Source organism: Paramisgurnus dabryanus, chromosome 22 (assembly GCF_030506205.2).
Source record: "Paramisgurnus dabryanus chromosome 22, PD_genome_1.1, whole genome shotgun sequence".
NCBI classification, from domain to species: domain Eukaryota; kingdom Metazoa; phylum Chordata; class Actinopteri; order Cypriniformes; family Cobitidae; genus Paramisgurnus; species Paramisgurnus dabryanus.
Genome location: NC_133358.1, coordinates 11,078,827 through 11,097,985, shown reverse-complemented (window position 1 = coordinate 11,097,985; position 19,159 = coordinate 11,078,827). Strand labels below are relative to the sequence as shown.

Genomic DNA, 19,159 nt, shown 5'->3' with positions numbered 1-19,159 from the left:
ATAAATATTCGGTTTGCTAAATGACCGACACTAATGCATGCAACATATTGGACAGTATAGACTGTAATTTCATCAATCACATCTTAATTTTTATTTACATGTGGCCAACTTTGTAGTATGTGAGATGAAGACTGGTGACAGGTGCTAAAGATGTTACCTGGCGGATGTGCATGGTGAGCTGGTGTTGGGTCTGAAAGCCCTTATCACACAGCGGACAGACAAGAGTCCCACTGTCATCTTTGGCTTCCTGAAATATACACGAAGGCAAAATTATTTATAGATTTTTACAGCTTACATATTGCATCACATATAAGATCATAAGACAGATGCGTCACGGTCACTTAGCATAACCACACAATGAAAACGGTACAGAATGACAATAGCAATTTTGTACCATTTAGGATTACCAAAACCATATTACTATTGTAGCAGTGATTTAAAAAAGATTTTGCACACACCTAATAATGTGTGCCTTTATAGCAGAATGGTGAATGATGTAGAAAAAAACAGTGTTGCAAAAAATGCCAATTTAGGCAATCAAATAAAAACCTGTTGAACATCAAAGTATGTGTGTAATCGCTAATCTATGGTCAGTTATTAAGGGTTTAGGGAGCGTGGGTAAATATCCATATGCAGGATACAGGGAATAAGGCCTTGCCTGCCGACCTTGGACGTCTTGTCAGAACATGTTGTGTGTGAGAGATACTAAGCTAAAACCATTCGGTTAAACAAACACTTGCTACAGGGTAACGCACTTCGACTTTAGGAGTTACATCCGTCATAAATGAACTACTACCAAATACAAATACTGTATTGTACTGCAGGAATACAGTTGTCGTTTATGCCCTTAAGTGGAGTTGTGGGAATATAGACCACAATGCATCTATTTATGTATGCATCTGAAGGACTTTGGTTTTACAGTGACGATGCACTCAGCATTTTATTCAGTGATTCAGTGAGCAAGTTTGAGAAAAAGAAAAATCACAGATAAGCGAGAACTGCGTTTCTTCGATCTTAAGTTGCAAATCTGTGTAAACGGACACCACGCACGTTGCCGTCCTCTCGTCGCTGTTGACAGTAAGGCAGATCATTAACTCGAGAGTTGAACATAGCAGCACTGCTCCTGTTCTGGAGCGCAGTGAGACAGCGGTGCAGTCACATTATTTGATGACATCATAGAAGTATATATGTTAATTCTCGGCAATATAAAAATATTAAATAAAAACAGGAATGTGAATGAGTCACCATAAGCAGTTAAACCCACACTGAAATCCTCAAAAACTTCTCTAAAACAACAGCACTTCCTTTTCCTCTAAAGGAAAGCCGGCGTACGGCTTGTTTTCCTTCTAGGACTCCTTTGGCGTTGATTCAGGACCGACAAGACTAGACTGACCAGTTGACCATGTTTACCTAACAATTCAGCATGTTACATGGATATGAGAGGAAGTGTCATCTGCGGAAAGATTTTTTGACCTTAAGTGGGAGCGACGGTGTCTTAAAAGAGTGAAGTCCCTTACACTCCAAAATTAACTGAATCATACTGACCTACTTTAAAAGTCCATAGGTCATTTCTTTCAAGTTTACAATTTGATTTTAAATAGCATATAAAATGATGTGTACTATAGTGTTTGTTTTGTCTCTTTAACCCAGTTTTAGAGATGCACCTGTGCTAACATCTTTTTTTTGCAGCACAGTTTTGCCTGAAATATCAGCGATACATGTCTGCAAGGAACTGAAAATTTGGCGTTTCTCTTATAGGATTAGTCCATTTTCTTTAAAAAAAATCCAGATAATTTACTCACCACCATGTCATCCAAAATGTTGATGTCTCTCTTTGTTCAGTCGAGAAGATATTATGTTTTTTGAGGAAAACATTCCAAGATTTTTCTCATTTTAATGGACTTTAATGGACCCCAACACTTAACAGTTTTAATGCAGTTAAAAATGGCAGTTTCAAAGGACTCTAAATGATCCCAAACGAGGCATAAGGGTCTTATCTAGCGAAACGATTGTCATTTTTGGCAAGAAAAATAAAATGCATGCACTTTTAAACCACAACTACTCGTCTATCTCCGGTTCTGTGACTCCCCAGCGCGACCTCACGTAATTGTGTAATAACATCAAAAGGTCACTTGTTACATATATAAAACGCACATTTGCGGACCAGTTTAAACAATAAACTGACACAAAGACATTAATTAGATTCATTCAACATACAACAACGTCAGAACGGTCCTCTTTCTCCACACTTGTAAACACTGGGGCATAGTTTTTTACGTCATCTGTGACCTCTTGACGTAATAAAGTATTGCGTGAGGTCGCGCTGGCGCATCACAGGACCGGAGGAAGATGAGATGTTGTGGTTTAAAAGTGTATATTTTTTATTTTTCTTGCCAAAAATGACAATCGTTTTGACAATCGAGTCCTTTGAAACTGCAATTTTAAACTGCATTAAAACTGTTAAGTGTTGGGGTCCATTAAAATGAGAAGAATCCTTCAATGTTTTCCTCAAAAAAACAATTTCTTCTCGACTGAACAAAGAGAGACCTCAACATTTTGGATGACATGGTGGCGAGTAAATTATCTGGATTTTTTTTTAAAGAAAATTGACTAATCCTTTAATGTTTAGTTAATCTGGTAAATTATATAACTCAATGTAAGACTTTTTCCTTCACACAAGTGTGAAAGAGGTCTGTAAACTAAGCTGTAATGTTTTTAGGTGGAATACCATGAAAAGTTCACACACAGATAAATAAAAAAAATAAAAAAATATTTCAAGCACAGATCAGGCACTAGTATTAGATATGTTTGCATAAACCACTAAAACTCTATAATCTCACATCCAATTCGAGGTTAACAATGTTAAACGCTAAAGAACAAAACAATAAACACAGATTATGTAAACGAGTTACAGAAACCAAACTGTGATTGGTTAACAGTGAAAAAGGGAGGAGTGGGAAAACTAACACTATAGGGGGATGGGTGGTTTGGACCCCAAAACTTCAGAGGCAAAACTTGTTTCCAGTTCCAGTGTTAAGGGGTCAAAAGTGACACCTGTTCTCCGCACACGGGAGTGTTAAGGGATGAATTGCATGCTTTAATGGGAGCCATGTGATGCAGCAGTGTGGACAAAAGGTGGATTGAGATGCCCAACAACCATTTGTCGCTTTCCGTTTAAAGCCAGGATGCGGCATCCATAAAATCCCCCAATCCCAACCTGTATCGCTATCTAACCACAAAAACACATGTATATGAAACACCACCAGCTATAGGGTGCCTCAGGGATGATGTATTTTAGACAAAGCGTGTAAGTGTCATAAACTTGTGTTAAAGGGACACTCCAATTTTTTTTAAATATGCTCATTTTCAAGCTATGCTATCATTCAAGCTATGCTAAAAGTGCTAGCGCCAGACCCGGAGATCGGCTGAATGGACTTCAAAACGGTAAAAATCAAATGTTTAACTCTAGGGGAGCTGGAAAATAAGCATATTTTCAAAAAAAGTGGAATGTCCACTACCATATCACAAAATAAAATAAAAATAATTAAAATAATTAAATAAAATAATTTCTATAATTAAAAAAAAATCTACTAGCACGAGGCTAAGTCAGTAAGTTTATCCTGAGGTAAAAAGTGCATTCAGCAGAGTTTAGATCATAGTAGAGCCCTGCACGGGCCAAAAACTCCAGCCCTATCCCGGCCCATAGTGTTCAAGCCCTACCCGACCCCAGCCCGACAATGCCTGCAATTTTTTCAGCCCGAACCCGACCTGACCCGAGACCAATATCAATCACTTTTAAGCTCTTTCTGACATGCGCGCTCTTTGATGCGTGCTCTCTCTCTCGGATGCGCGCTCTTAGATGTGCGCTGTCTCTGCCCGACCCGAGCCCGGTCTGTAAAAAAAAAAAAAATGGCCCGAGCCAAATGGGCTTAGCCTGTCAGGGCTTGCAGGGCTCTAGATCATAGTATGTAAATGTGTGCGTTTAACAACCATAGACAGTAGCGCCTCCCAATATTAAACAACCAAATGGACCTGTTGGGTGCACACCCAATGCTCATTCTTTTAAAGTCGTACCTGGGTTTTTCTTCCACTTCGGTTGTTGCCGGGGCTTTTGACAGGCACCTTATTAGGTGTGGTGTGGGCGGAGTCTACTCCACCATTAAGCTGGGCTGCATTCATCACATTGCTCATCATAGAGTTAATAGGAGATAAGTCCACCCCGTCGGCCACTTCCATCTCTACGTCTGCTCCCTTTTCCCAGTCACTTCTTTCCTCTTCTACATTTAAGAGAAGATGTAAAGGGTACTTTATTAAAATACGATTATATAGGCAGAATTAATAAAGATGACAGTTATTTACTGCTACCTGTATGTGTCGTTTGTGTCTCTGTGGGGGCGGGGCTCTGTCTGTCCTCGCTTTGCTCCGCCTCCTCCTTTCCAGCAGAGATGCAATGTGTCGATTTTGTTCTCATCTCTTCTGTCGAATTTTCCATAACTATAAAAAAAGAAATGGAAATGTAGCTTATTTATACAGAAAAAAGTGCATGGTGAATTTTTCATTTGATAATCATAAAAGATCCTCAGCATGGGGGCTAAACCTCAGGAACAATTTAAAAATGGAAACGGTTCGGTGTATACACTACACAGAGTACTTGCCCAGTCATTGGAAAATAATGTACCACAGAGGGATGAGACATTGCACACACATTCTCTTAGCCCTGTCTGTGGTTTATGGCTCCAGCACCTGTCTGTAGAGCACAAGCGTATCTATTTATCTACTGACTCCACGAGGATGACAAATGCCAAAGTGTGATCATACAAAGTCTTAAACGATCAAAAAATTAAATCTATATTGCTATATTTTTGAAACATGCACACCTGTAGGCCTTCTAGACAAATTTATTTAAAAAAAAAAAACATTTCTGATTGGCTGGACCAATCAGCAGCATCATATGCATGTGGACCAATAGGATCAAATGGCTCAGATAAAAGAAACAGGAAGCTGCGGTTGCCCTTCTTCGTGTTTTCGTAATAGCACATGATCACACAGGGCAAGCCTGGCAGATGGCTGTAGATGCTAATCTGGATGAGAATGGGGTGTAAGCTGTACTTTGGGAGGGGGGATATGAGGTTCATTTCCAAAATTGAAGAGATGAAGAGAGATGCTTGAACTAGTACTAGCATAGATGAGCAAAAACCAGCACTGTGGGTTAACAAATCTGCCCAATATGTTAAATACGTGCTAAAGCGAGAAATGGGAATGCTTGTCAGAGAAAGAAGGAGAAAGACAGATTGATGGACTTTCGTTTCACTAATTGTCATTTCCCATCCACAGCCTCACAGGAAACTGCTCTGTGGTCTGGGCCATTTCCTCCTTCGGAGAGAGGATAAGGGAATGCAAGTGGGTGTATGGGTTTGGTTGTGTTTGAGGAGGCAGACGGATTACGGATCTGATGTTGGCTGGGCTGCCATAAAGTGATAGATTGGGGGGGTCAAACTCAGCAGCACCGACAAGTAAATTCGCACGTGTCTTGTAGCCAAATGGAGGTAAACCGAACTCCAAGCATGTTATCGTTGACCGAACTCAACAGCATGGTCGAACCTTTATAGGCTATAGCAGTTGTTATGCAGCTGCTGGGGTGTTTGAGATGTTCAAAACTGACTCGAGTTGAAGGCATGGATTGGTCCCTACTATTGAGTGTTTTTAACAATTATTTATTATCTGTAAAGGCCAGTTTGCACCAAGAATGAAAACTATGATGGACGATAACTATCAAGATTACGTTTTGAGAAATCCCCCAAATTTAAAGAGCACCTATTTTATTGCTAAAAACAACTTTATTTTGTGTATTTGGTATAATGCAATGTGTTTGCGTGGTTAATGCTAAAAAACCACATTGTTTTCCACATACCGTACATTTTTGTAGCTCCAGATTTCACTCTCTTCCTGAAAGGCACGGATTTGAAAGGCATGGTGTCCCGATTGGCCAGCTAATCTGTACTTTATGATTGGCCTGAATACCTTTGAAGTCAGCCAGAAATGTGACGCTCCTTACCATGTTTGAAAGATTTGCTCACAATGCAATGCTAACAGGAGTTAATTTACAGGCTGTAAGTCTGAAGCGGGAGGAATTATGATTAGGGCTGCACGATGTGAGGGAAAGTTGCGATGTGCGGTGACATTGTTTAATGTTGCGATGACGATGTGAGTTGCGATAAATATTTTATATTTTTTCATGTTTTAGGGGCCATTCACATGTCACGCCTAAAAACGCGTGGAAAACGCTAGACACGTAGGTTATTGTCACATGACCTGCACGCTGCGCTTGTGTCATTCTGAAAAGTTTAAATGTTTTTGAACAGCCTGGAAAAAACGAGCGCATCACACCGCGTGCGAGTCGCCACCGCGGCGCTTCCAGAGCGCACAGACTGCGCCTACATTTGAAGATTGGCATCATCTGTCCTAAGTCCAAAATAATTCCATGATACAGTTGAAGTGCTGTTCCTTTTCACCACAAGGTCTTCATCTGACAACACATTTTCCTCACTCTTCTCTCCTTCCTCCGCCATCGTTTTTGCTAACAGGCACAGCGTCGCAACTGACACCTCACAAATCAATCTGAGCGTAGCTGACTTGAGGGTTCCCCTGATTGGCCTAATAGCATGAACGCGCAAACCATGTCTTCAGGACTAAACGTGATAGCTCAAACGTTTATTACATGCGCTTACCGTTTTCCCTTCATTCATCGCGTCAAGGCTGTCTGTTGCGATGTGTTCATCGCGTGAGTTCATATCGCGATGAAGATGAAAATTCGATGTATCGTTCAGCCCTAATTATGATAATGTCACTCTTGTCTATATCACCAAACCCAGGAAGTAAACTGTTGCCCACGTTCCGTGTGTTTGTTGTAGTCCAAGAAAAGAGATTTACGTTGGAGACAATAACTTGTGTCAGCGTTTACTTTGGGGTTTGTACCTTTTGCATATCGTCAACATGTACTAATACACACTTACACACCAATTTAAAAACATGAATCGGACAATTGGTGCTCTTCAAGTAACTATAACACGTAACAAATATAATTAAAAAGATTATTATCCTTGTGGTCACTTTCTGTGATTTTTTCCTGCTGATGAACAATAAAAAACTGCAAAAAATCTAAACCTATTAGAATTTAAGCGGCGTGCAAGCAACGTTATCAAACAATGTTATTGTCAATTGCTGTGGATGCTAATATAGTTATGTTCGTAATAGGAATGCCCAGATATTTCTGCCTATAATCAGGTTTCAGCAGATAAAATCATTTATTCCCACTATTGGACATCGGGCCGATTGTATACAAACAGCCGATGATCAGGGCAGATCATATCTTGCCATTTTAGTTATGTTAATGGTTTATTATTCTTGGTTTGAACGTGTCATAATGGTTCTTTCTTAAGGCCAAAGTATAGTTTTTTATGTGTACGCAGGGGGTCCATTTTCATCATCAGCAAAGGTGTACACGTACTGTACGTGCACCACCGGGTCGTAGGTCGTGCATGTACCTGCCGGAAGAATGTAGTATGTAACCCAGGGGATGCATTGCACTGTATCACAATGTGCATGAGTCGATCATCTGTATAAACATATGAAACAATACTTTGCAAGGCTGTGCGTTCTACCGTGCACGTACGTTCGTGTAAATGTAAAAAACAGACTACACTCCAGGCTTTAGGCAAAATGGCACACCTTTCCTCAATAGTCTGTACAATCTGAGGTATCATTAACGTCTGCATTACACTGCAAAACAAGCACTTGAAAATTATCCTGTGCGATTGTAATGCTTGCCTTATTACGCAGCACTTTTTTGCTTTGTCGATAACAAAATCGAATTCTTCCTTATTGCCTTTACTATCTTACCCCTGTCAATCTACTAACCCTAACTAAATCACTACTGTGAAAGTCTGTACAACTTGTCTAATGTCTATCAAACCAAAACCAAAAAGTTCAAACAGTTTTAGGATGATGAAAGGCATAGCCTAACAACTCTGGGAACAGATCGGTTTCCCTCATTAGCCAAACTAGAGCTGCTCCTTTCATAGGATGACTGGATGATGGGCGGCACGTTTATTCACAGAGAAATGAAAAACGGTTGATGATTGGTGTTTGGGGGGTTGCAAATGAGCATTATGAATAAAAGGAATAACAAAAAGGAAAGAAAATGAATAGCTCAATGGTAAACAGGAGATGGAAAACCTGTATTAGTAAAGATGGGTGTGGAACGTCAAGGAAGATACTGTTGGGTTCTGTTGATGATTAGAGGTAGAAAGACAGGGGATTACACAACAGCAGGGCAGGTTTAGAGTTGTGCAAGGATTTGAGGTGGGGGTTCGAGAGGGGAGAGAGAGAGAACGAGTTGCACTTGTTATAAGATTCTCGCTCTCTTGCGGAGAGATAGTGGGGGTGGAGGGTGCTAAGGGGGCTGCTGTTACTACATCTGTTCCCAACCATCAGTCTCACTTTCCAACACACACACACACACGCTCATCTTGCACATCCCAGTTTTCAAAAAAATCAAACGTAAATTAAGGGGGGAGCAGTAGTGTTTTTTGAGAGACTTTGTGCAGAGCATGTGTTTGCGTGTGCATGCGCGTATGCATGAAAGCGCACAAGCTTTGGGTGTTTATTCGTTCGCGGGGTAAAAGAGTCTTCACGCAGTGCCAAACCGAGCATGCAAGAATGCCTCTGCTGCTTCTCTCTCTCTCTCTCTCTCCCCATTTGCTCTCCCTCCCCATTTGCTTTCTCTCGTTTCATCTTCCATCTCTCCCTCACTGCCTTTTTCCCTTCTCTCATTTGGTCATAAATATATCATCACAACTCTTTGAAATTGTGAACAACCCACAAAACCTTTAAAAAGTCACAAAAGGTGTTATTAAGAGATGTTTACAGATTTGGCAAACAAAGATATGCACTTCATTGGAATTCCTTTTTTCCTTAGAAATCAAAACTATGACCTAATGATGAAAGTCAAGAAAATGGAGCATTGAAATGCAAGGTTGACACAAAACCTCTCGTGTCATAATTTTTTACATTATATCCGAGGGGCAACCTTCCGAACTCTCTAATGAAGCCAATACGGAAGTTAATTAAACTGCAATTCATCGACTGGCCGCTAGAGGCAGACTCCAAAAGGGAGTCAATTCCCATAGTCCTCCATGTTAAAAATGCCCAACTTTACAGGAGAAAATAATGTGTTTACAGCCTGGTACAAAAAGTGTTTTTGGTCTATATAGCTAATTTTGCCCTTCATGACAACTGTGAGGGGATACATTTTTTTGTAACTCATCTGTTTAAATTATATTAAGCATTAAAGTTCTGCATAATCAAGGGTGTGGCCACTTGAGTCATATTGAACAGCCACTGCTTTCACTAGAGTCGAGCTAGGGGGGCGTGGTTTCTGCAACCAGTCACCTCAGCTTCACCCACGTCCCGCCTTTTCACCCATTTTCGGATATCCCCGAGTAATGCACGATGACGCGCTGCCAAGATGGCGACGGCAGGCACCACCTACTTTAAGATTCAAAAACGATCTTCAGAAACCTATGGGTGACGTCACGGATACTACGTCCATCTTTTTTTACAGTCGATGATTTTATCATAAAGGATGTCGGGTGAAAGAGTCAATATTATTTTAAATATTACACAATTAAAAACTTAATTAAGCAGAACAGATTTAAATGTAATCTTAAACACGCATTTTATCACACATCAGAATATGTTTTATTTGTAACTTAAAGCATATTAACTAATGATAGATCGATATATCGGCCGGCCGATATATCGGGCGGATTTTTGCTAATTATATATGTGTATCGGCATCGGCCGATACGTGGCTGCTGTGTTCGCAGATTTTTTTTCCGGCATTATTTACAGACAGAGTGCTGGAAGCCACAAGCGATTGCAGGTCATGTGACTTAAAACAACCAACCTTTCCAAGACAACATCGAAAGCTCGGCCTAACAGCTGATCATAGCTGAACAAAGCGGGTTTTTATTTCTCATCTCTATATATACTTGGAGTAGTAAAGTGCTAGAAATCAATGTCCTTTGCTGATGAGTTCCTCGTCATTGTGGAGAGTGCAGTTCATGGTTCCATATTACCCTCACTTGTTTTTAATATTTGTTAAATCTATATTTTTTAAGTTCAATAAATGGTACTTTTTTAAATTGAGAGGTGTAACATTAGGCATCGTGTCATTTTTATGATGTAAATTGAGTAAGCAAAAAAAGTACCGGCAACCCCCCCCCCCAAATATATCGGCAGCCTTTATCGGTCATCGGCTAAGGCTGATGAAACAAAAATCGTTATCGGCACTAAAACAAAAAATCAATATTGGTCAATCCCTAATATTAACCATGCTTTCTAATAAAAAACATAGATGCAGGAGGGCAGTAAATACGTAGGATATATTCAACGAATGTCCAGATTTTGGACAAACTTTACCAAGAGACTTTTGGTTGACTCGCATAAATATGATGACATCACAAAATCGTCCCTATCGTAGAGTGTAGTGAAAAAGATACCAGTAGTATTAAAGTTTTTTTAATGAGAAAATCTTGTTTACTAAGTGACTAAGTGCCATTATTCTAGTTAGGGCTGGGCGGTATGACGGTATATTCCACGGAATGCAAATAAGTGGGCGTGGCTAACTCTGCCCTCCAGCATGTTAGACTGAGTGTGACAGAGAAACATGTAAAATAGTTCACTTATAAAAAATGAACGAGTTATTTGTGTAATTTTTATAATAAGTGCCAGTGAATCCACCGCAGGTCACGCAGCGAGACTCTTGTCTTGCTCGCTCTCGCGCTCTCTCTCTCTCGCGCGCTCTCTCTCTCCTCATGCAGCAGCCGGCCGGTCTCGCGTGCAGAGGTCTCTCTCTGGGCAAGCGCAAAGAGCTGCAACGCCAAATAAAGAGTTCTTCTCGCACATAATGCTAATTATTGTAAAGTTTTCTGAACTTAAAGCAAGCTAAGATAAAACTCGCGTTTATATCAGTGACACGTGCGCTGCTGGAGCGACGTAGTTTGACGCGCCATTTGCTTAAACAAACATATTTGATCGGAAAGACGAGAAAGAGATGCAAATGTTAAGGTCTAATAGAAAGTAAAGGGCGTCAAGACCTTAAAACAAACTTTATGATCATCACATCATAGCACCTGTCACATTTATAATATCTAGAGCTTCGTCTCTCATATAGGCTATAGGCTACTGTAGGTGTTTATCATATCTGTAGGTTTTTGCATATATTTATACCTGTTCATTTGACATATTGCATATGTTTAATGTAATGTATGCATAAACACAAAATACAATGAAGCCATACTATAGATTCAATAGTCTATAAAATTAATAACTCAATTAAAAACAAGATTCTGTCTAATCAAGACTTAGCTGTTGTTATCTTCTGGGCATTTTCACTGTAACATTATTAACTTTAAATTGCTCATATTTTAACACTGTGGTGAGCATTTAGTTAAAAGCTATAGTGAGTGGTGTATTTCTCTACATTTTTATCATCAAAAAACAATATAAACTGAAAAACATTTATACCGTCAAATATTCCGTTCCGTGAAATAAAATGACTTATTCCGTGAAATAGATTTTTGGTCATTCCGCCCACCCCTAATTCTAGTTATTGTAGAAGATACTACGGTAAGTGTGAGACGCATCTTTCGTTTGTGTGTTTGTATTGAAACGCTGCCATTAGTTTGAGCCTTCTGGTGTCTGAGGAGCTTATTGAGGGGCTAAAATGTTTCCCAATGGGAATATCCTCCATCATCACACACACCTTTATGATCAGTGGTAGCTTCATACAGAACTTTTGCACTGACTATTGTAAAAAACGTAGAAAATTTGCTAAACTGATTCTGTATGATGGTGTTAAACTGGGATGAAAATTCTACGCTATTTTGTTAGCAGAAAACATTGGCAAATTAGCCAAAATATTTACCTATGAACACACTGGAGGTGGGGGATGTGTAAAACTGGAAAGACGAGCATTTAAATTCTGCATGTGCACATTCCATGCAGGCTAACAGGGAATCTGCATCTGCAGAAGTCTTGCAGATTTTAACATAAAACGAACGCATTGTTTGCAAACACTTTCCCAATCCTATTTATTCATTAAATATGTTGGCATAAGTGCTTTCATCTGGGCCTACACCAAAGGGTGATCAGAAAACTTTCATACCCCCCAAAAAGACAGATTTGATACACAAGTTCAGAAACATATTTACGTCTAAATAAACCAATCAGGGGCCTCAATTCAACTTTGAACATTTCGTCATCAACTTGTCCTTCCCTCTCCATTACATTAAGATACATGTGACTCTCCAAAGTCCAAAAGCACCTGACTATTTATTATAGAAGCATTCCTAATCTAAATATACCTTTAAATTTGGGCAGGAAGCCAAAGTATCCCTCTAGCCGCAAAGCCGAGCACTTTCTATATACTCAACCCTTTGGCGTATACAGTACTTTTCCCTATCATGCAAGGTGCTCAATAAGCCCCTATTCAAGTAATTGGCCTCACTCCTGGGATGCAAATGAGAGAGCTGGGGTGGGTTGGGCATTCCAAGGATGGCTGCCAGACAATAGCTCCAAACCAAACTGCCAAAAGTGACACGTGCACTTCAAAAGCAAACAGATGCTTTATGGAGCAACCCTGGTGCCTTCATGACTGTGTATTGTTGTTACCTGCCAGGAAGAATATATAAAAGGAAAAGAGATAGGATGTAGAACAGCAGCAGAAAATACACAATGGGCCAGGACATTGGGAAAAGGGGTTTGTTTTCTCAAAAACGTAGAAAAGTCCACAAATGTGGGTTGTAATAGGCAAATCCAGTGACCATATGTTGGCTATTTATTACAGCCTCTCCTGACATCACAGCGCTCAACAGGAAACAGGCAAAATCCAGATTCTCTCTTGTGTAAAATAATAAGTATTAGCTAACGTAGATAAATGAGGCTGTGGAGGAAGGAAGCTACACTCCCGTACCCCTTACAGGAACTGAATGTCTAAAGCTCTTGGTGAAAAAGAAGTGCGTGAAGAGTAAAGCTTAATTTTTCACTCCCCGTTTATCCTCTCCACCAATTGCAAGTGTGAGTGATACGGAGCGTCCCATTCTCCGCCCATTCAGTCAGCATCCTGCCCTGACTTGCCAAACTGAGCAACACAAATCCTTTCACACACACACCGAACGTCCAATGACAAACAAGTCTCACTTACATCGACGCACACCTTTACGACTTTCGTTTTACTTAACAGACTGTGACGCATTCTCACATGCATTTCGGCAGCTTGAACTCTCACACCCGAGGGCAAAGATCAGGGTATCAGTAAAGCGCTATGTTTACAGATACATCCAGAAAGGACCAAAATAGGACAGAGTGGAATGAATCTTTCACTCGCATAAATCAAAGTCTCTTGAACGCTCATAAACAATCTTTAATTTGTGATTTATTCACACAAGTTCTTCCTCAGCATCTCATTGTGCAAGTCGCCCTCGAGTCGACTATTTCGCAAGCCTCTTCTTGCTTTGAGATAGCTCAATAGGGAATAAGCCTCTGATCTTTATGTAATGGCCTATTGAACTAGCTTTGTGTTGGAGGCAAAAACACAATGGGACTTTATAAACTGCATCCAAACTCATAAAGGAAACTTCCTGCAGCAGAAAACTGTCTTCATCAGCATGTATTCTGCGGCAACCCAGACAAAAAAACGACTGCAGGCAGGCAAATCCTGTAATCTGATCTGGACAAAAGGTGAATTTCCAAGACAAATAAAAGGTCTAATCGAGCAGCAAATTCGCATTAATTGAGGTTTCAAATATGAAGATCTGGCATCCCAAACTAGTTTTTTGAAAATGATGTGATTTTAGTATGCATACATTTCAAGATTTGTTGAGATGGCGTGATCAAACAAGAATTCGTATGTATTTTACGAGGTGGCTAATTCGTAAATATTTGTACGTACAAAAACGTACGATTATCATAAAAAAATCCTACCCCTAATCACAACAACACAGGAGCAAAAACAAATCGTAAATTTTTTTACAAATGTGGTCGTACAAATAATACAAATTAGCTAGTTCAATACAGGCGAATTGTCATGAGGTATCGTTGGTTGAGATTACCCAGGCATGTCTCCAACTACTAACTAGAACAGTTGCAAATGGTAAAGCACTACAATGAAGACGAGTGATGCTCGCGAAATTATCATTCATTTCGTGTCATGAAACACTTTGATAATAAAAGTAAATGCTATCAAAGTAAGAAGCATGCAGTTACAAACATCTCTTCATGTACTATTTTGCACATGATTTCAAATGACATCATACAAACCAATTTGTTGTTTTTTCCACATTTGAGGGGAAAGTTTTCATTACCGCAACATGTCCCTGACTGGATTTGGTTTCTTTGACATTGAAATATTTATAATTAAAAAAATCAAAAAAATTAAAACCTTCAGTGCATGTTATACTATAAACATTTACAGTAAAGAAACATGTGGTATTTGGTGATCATTGGTAAATGTAGAGACAATTATAAGGAATATAAATGTGTCCAAGACCAATTTTCTCATCCTCCGCAACAATTTTCAATCATTGTTTAAGCCCTCAAGGAACTAACATTAAAAAAAGTACATAATTGACTGTGACACACAAGATGGCTTTCAGGTAAGCAGTTCTTATTTTTTCTCTCCAGATAAAAGTTTAAATTTTGTTTGTCATAGTACCTAGACAACTTTGTAGTTCTCATTACCGAAACATGAGTTCGTAAATGCATATATTAAATGTAATATCATGTTGCAGTAATGATAATTTTTGATAATGATAATCTAAAAAATTAAATAATATTATAGGAAATATTTTATACATCCTGTAAAAATAATGGTTATAGTAAATTCAGACCTTAATCTAATATGTTCAAAAAAATGGCTTCAAGGGCTTTAAAAAAAAAATTCTGATGCCAATTAGCCAATTTTGAACCTGACATTGATGACACTGCATGACAAAGGTGAGCTATTTTATTTTAACACATAAGTTTAAAAAAAACATTTTAAAAGTTTGAAAAAACATGCAAGACACAAACGGATGGCCAAAGACATATGACCTTTGTACAAACAACAAGAAACATTAAATAAAATAGCTAAAAGCAGCAAAAGGAGGAGGGCACATAACTAAAACTCAAAAACATGAATTTAGTGGACATGTACAGGCATCTAACAGAGAAAGGTCTTTATATTTTTCAGAGATATGATGGTTAGAAGTAGCCTCTGGGGTTGTACAGGGTGTTGAGAGAGCGATATGAATTGGCCTAACGAAAAAAATCACGATTAAAGCATCAGTCACACATGACCACTATGAGTGTGAGAAAAATGAAATACTTCCCTCTAAAAAATCAGTTCAATGCCTCAGGAGCAGAACAGAAACAACATATGCTCAGCGATAAAGGAAAAATTGGTGGCCAAGCACAAAAGCACACTAACAAAAAGCATGATTCGAAAGTTCATGAGATATAAGAAGTGCATTTGATTCATCTGATTTCTCAGTTGAATCTCATGAACATCAGTGTGGAAAAACATGCTAGTCTTTATATCGTTATATAAAATTAGCCATCACTATAATTGTTCCCATTGCAAACCTCGCACATTTAGTTAAACCATCTTTTGTGCGGCTGTTGTTTGTGCGGAGAACTCTTTCATCTCGGGCCTGCAGTCACTCAAACAGGTTCTTGTTGGATAACAGAGTGCCTCATCTTTCAAAGCAGCCTCGGGCCCAACCACCGTATTATGCGTCACCGCTAGATCAACATCCGAAATGTCAGAACGCGCAACTTATTTAATTTAATGATGGACAAAGTTTTACAAAGCAGAACAGATCAACACCTTTGATATCGGTTGGTGTTCTGCGTTACTATTACTTCTATCTTCTCAACAACTAAATCACTTAAGCTCTATACCCTACCAGTACAAGATAAATAGCTTAGTCCTGTTCTGTGACTTTTCAACAGATGCGCCACAAGTCTGAGCATGGGGAGTGCAGGCGCTCGAAAACGTTTTTTTTTTTTTTTAGCAATAGGACGTGACTCATACGAGTCCTGAAAGTCACCACAGGTAGATCAAAATCAAAGTTATCTAAAAACCAAACATAGACCCAATAAACAGAAATTAGTATGTTAACATCACCTCTTTGGATAAGTTTTGTTAATAATAAATGATGTAATAGCTTTAGAAATTCCAAACCTTATTGGTGAAAAAATTGGCAATGGCAATTAAAGGCTGCTTGCTTATAAACATTTACATGAAGATGTGATAAATCAAGAAAAGAATTTAGGAAAATAAAAGAATGCCTTTTTGGCACATCATACCTTCACCTAGATAACACAGCTGTTTTGCAGAAGAGAACGTTGTTGACCTTTGACCTCACTACCTAAGAACACTTTAAAACAGGCAGGAGAAACCGTAGCTAACTACACTTCTTCATAGTATATTTTGTATATCAAATACAATAGCAAATGTGTCATACTCGTAATTAAGCAATTACATTTATTTAAACCAGTTATTACATCTTTTTATTATTTTACTTTCTCATTATTTTACTTTCTCATTATTTTACTTTCTCATTATTTTATTTTATTTAACTTTAAAATAAATTTTTAATTAATTAAGCAATTAAAACATTGAGGTTTCATTTTTTAATATTTTATATTATATTATTTTAATTTTATATTATATTTATTTTATTTTCTCGTTATTTTATTTTTATTTCATTTCATTTTCTATCTCTGACATCATCCTTACCAAGAATGTTAACGCTAATATGTTTTTGTTGTTTATTAGCAAAAATCATGCTAACTGGTCTCTTAATAGATGTTTTGTTTTCTTTTTCTATAGTCAGCGCGTAAAAGAAAATACAATTCATTGAAGTCATTTAGTGTAAAGATCGGCCTTCGTCTGGTATTTTGTCTTTACATCTATTTGAATTCTTTTCCTTTAGAGCAACAATCATAAATACATTTTTCGAATTCCATCCTGTATCTTGATGGAAAAACACGTACGTAACTTCCCCACCTGAACACAAGTCATCCCATGTTTACAACATTATAAAACAAGAGTAAATCAAAAGTAAATTCCAGCTTCATGCAGAAATTTGTACCCTTACAATACCTAAACGAAGTGCAGGTAACGTTTCGAAGCATCTCATGAGCTAAAGCAAATTAAGGTCTTCATGCTTGTTTAAAACAATAATACACTGTAACCGGACAAATCCGAGAGCTGTACATGGGCAGCATTTACCTAAAGTAAATTTAAACCCATTACTATTTTTTTGCTGTAACAGACCACATGCACGGTACGAAAGTGAGGTGGTTGCATTTCGATGAATGACAAAGAGAACGAGCCAAAGACGTATAAATGTGTGACGTAACATTAAAGACGAGCGTAGCTGTGACTAAACCAGCAGCTATGTATAATGAATGAAAAGATGAAGTAAATAAAAGCAAGGTTTATAAGCAGGCCAGTCATCCATGCTGCACGTGCAAGCGGTGAAGATGCTATGAGGTGTTTACGTGTAGAGGCAGAATCGGATTGGACGTTGAGGAATATTTACCCGTCCTCAGACGAGGTTGTACTACGCTGCTGGTGCTCGGGGCTGAGGATGGACGACAGCGCACCTCGTGTGTCAACACCAGTGCTCACACTGCAGGGAGACCACAGAGAAAAAGTTAAATATGCATGGCTATAAACACACACTTCCTTCGGGACGACAAAACAGTGAGGCACGAGGCACAGACTTTTGACCTTGAAATCTGTTATAAAGTAATAAAACCATTGCAAAACTTGCTGTGTTGAATCATAATCCTATGAAAAGGCCCATCCCTCCGGTTTCAATTGCAACGACTGGAGTTTGACCTGCGCTCATGGTACAGCAGTTTAACTCAAGCCAAACTCTCCCCAAGTTAGTTATCAGTATTTCACCCCCTTTATCAAAACAGACAGACATCATTCAGAGTTTACACATAGCATGCTTATGAAATACTTTGGTTAATTTGATGATAATTTCAATAATAAAATAATATTGTAATTCTTGTTTAGTACAGTGTTCCTGTAGCTCTCTTGGTTGGGCACTGCGCTAGCAATGCAAACGTCCCAGCAATACACATAATAAAATGTATGAATGCACCACACATAACCACTTTGGGCATATTTAACGTTGGTTAGCTGGCCACAGACCGGATGGATACAGAGACAGATGAAGAGGAGAGTTAAGCGTACACAGTTATCCTCTTTGTGAAGGAGATTTTCAAGGGAAGAGGAAACGTGCACGAGTGGGTGATGGAGTGTGTGTCAGTTTAAGTGAGAGAGAGAGAGAGAGAGAGAGAGAGAGAGAGAGAGAGAGAGAGAGAGAGAGAGAGAGAGAGAGAGAGAGAGAGAGAGAGAGAGAGAGAGAGAGAGAGAGAGAGAGAGAGAGAGAGAGAGAGAGAGAGAGAGAGACTTAACTAGCTCAAAACAGATGACCATAAAAAGTTCACAGCAAACTTGAATGCCGATGGGGGATGGAAAAACGATGGAGAGACAAGCGACGGAGACGGAGGAGAGATGTGAGAGAGATGGAGGAAGGGATGAGAGACACAGGACAGAGATTATCAGATTAATGGCTGGTAAGACTGTCTAATTGAAAGGCAAAGAGGCAGGTATAATGGCCTGGGTGGAGGACACATTTTAGGTTGCTGTGGTCTTTACCCATACCAGTGTGTGTGAGTGATTGTGTATGTTAAGCTATGTCCAAATGAAACACACCCAGTTTGTGTGTCATTCCCCACATTACATTGCTCTGGTAATGATGACATGATACTGACTTCACCGACTATTACTGGATTTACAACAGCCACAGTAAAGATAAAACAAAAAGAGAGATGAAGTGAAGCCACGAAATACAAAGCATGATCAGTTATGCCCGGAATCTCTGATCTACTGTTTAAGGGAATAGCTCAGGCAAATATGAATACGGGTGATCTCGAAATTAGACTTATGAGGTGTCATGAAACATTTTGATAAAAAAGTAAATGCAAAGTAAGAGTATCAAAATAAAAGCATACAGTTACAAACATCTCTTTA

At 38.9% G+C, this 19,159-nt stretch overlaps 1 protein-coding gene across 3 annotated transcripts in view; it reads right to left on the bottom strand.

Annotated features, from left to right (window-relative positions):
• Nucleotides 1-19,159, bottom strand: part of rreb1a (ras responsive element binding protein 1a) — a 57,762-nt gene that overhangs the window by 17,061 nt on the left and 21,542 nt on the right. The window contains exons 2-5 of one of the 3 annotated variants that reach the window (XM_065294763.2): nucleotides 17,652-17,741; nucleotides 4,366-4,494; nucleotides 4,075-4,277; nucleotides 158-247 (exon numbers count right to left, since the gene is read on the bottom strand). In XM_065294763.2, coding sequence (XP_065150835.2) covers nucleotides 158-247; nucleotides 4,075-4,277; nucleotides 4,366-4,492 — 420 coding nt within the window. In that variant the 5' untranslated portion in view covers nucleotides 4,493-4,494; nucleotides 17,652-17,741. Of the gene's footprint in view, nucleotides 1-157; nucleotides 248-4,074; nucleotides 4,278-4,365; nucleotides 4,495-5,911; nucleotides 6,140-17,651; nucleotides 17,742-19,159 lie in introns of those variants that run through there. The other 2 variants (XM_073813202.1, XM_065294762.2) reach the window with 2 other exon arrangements.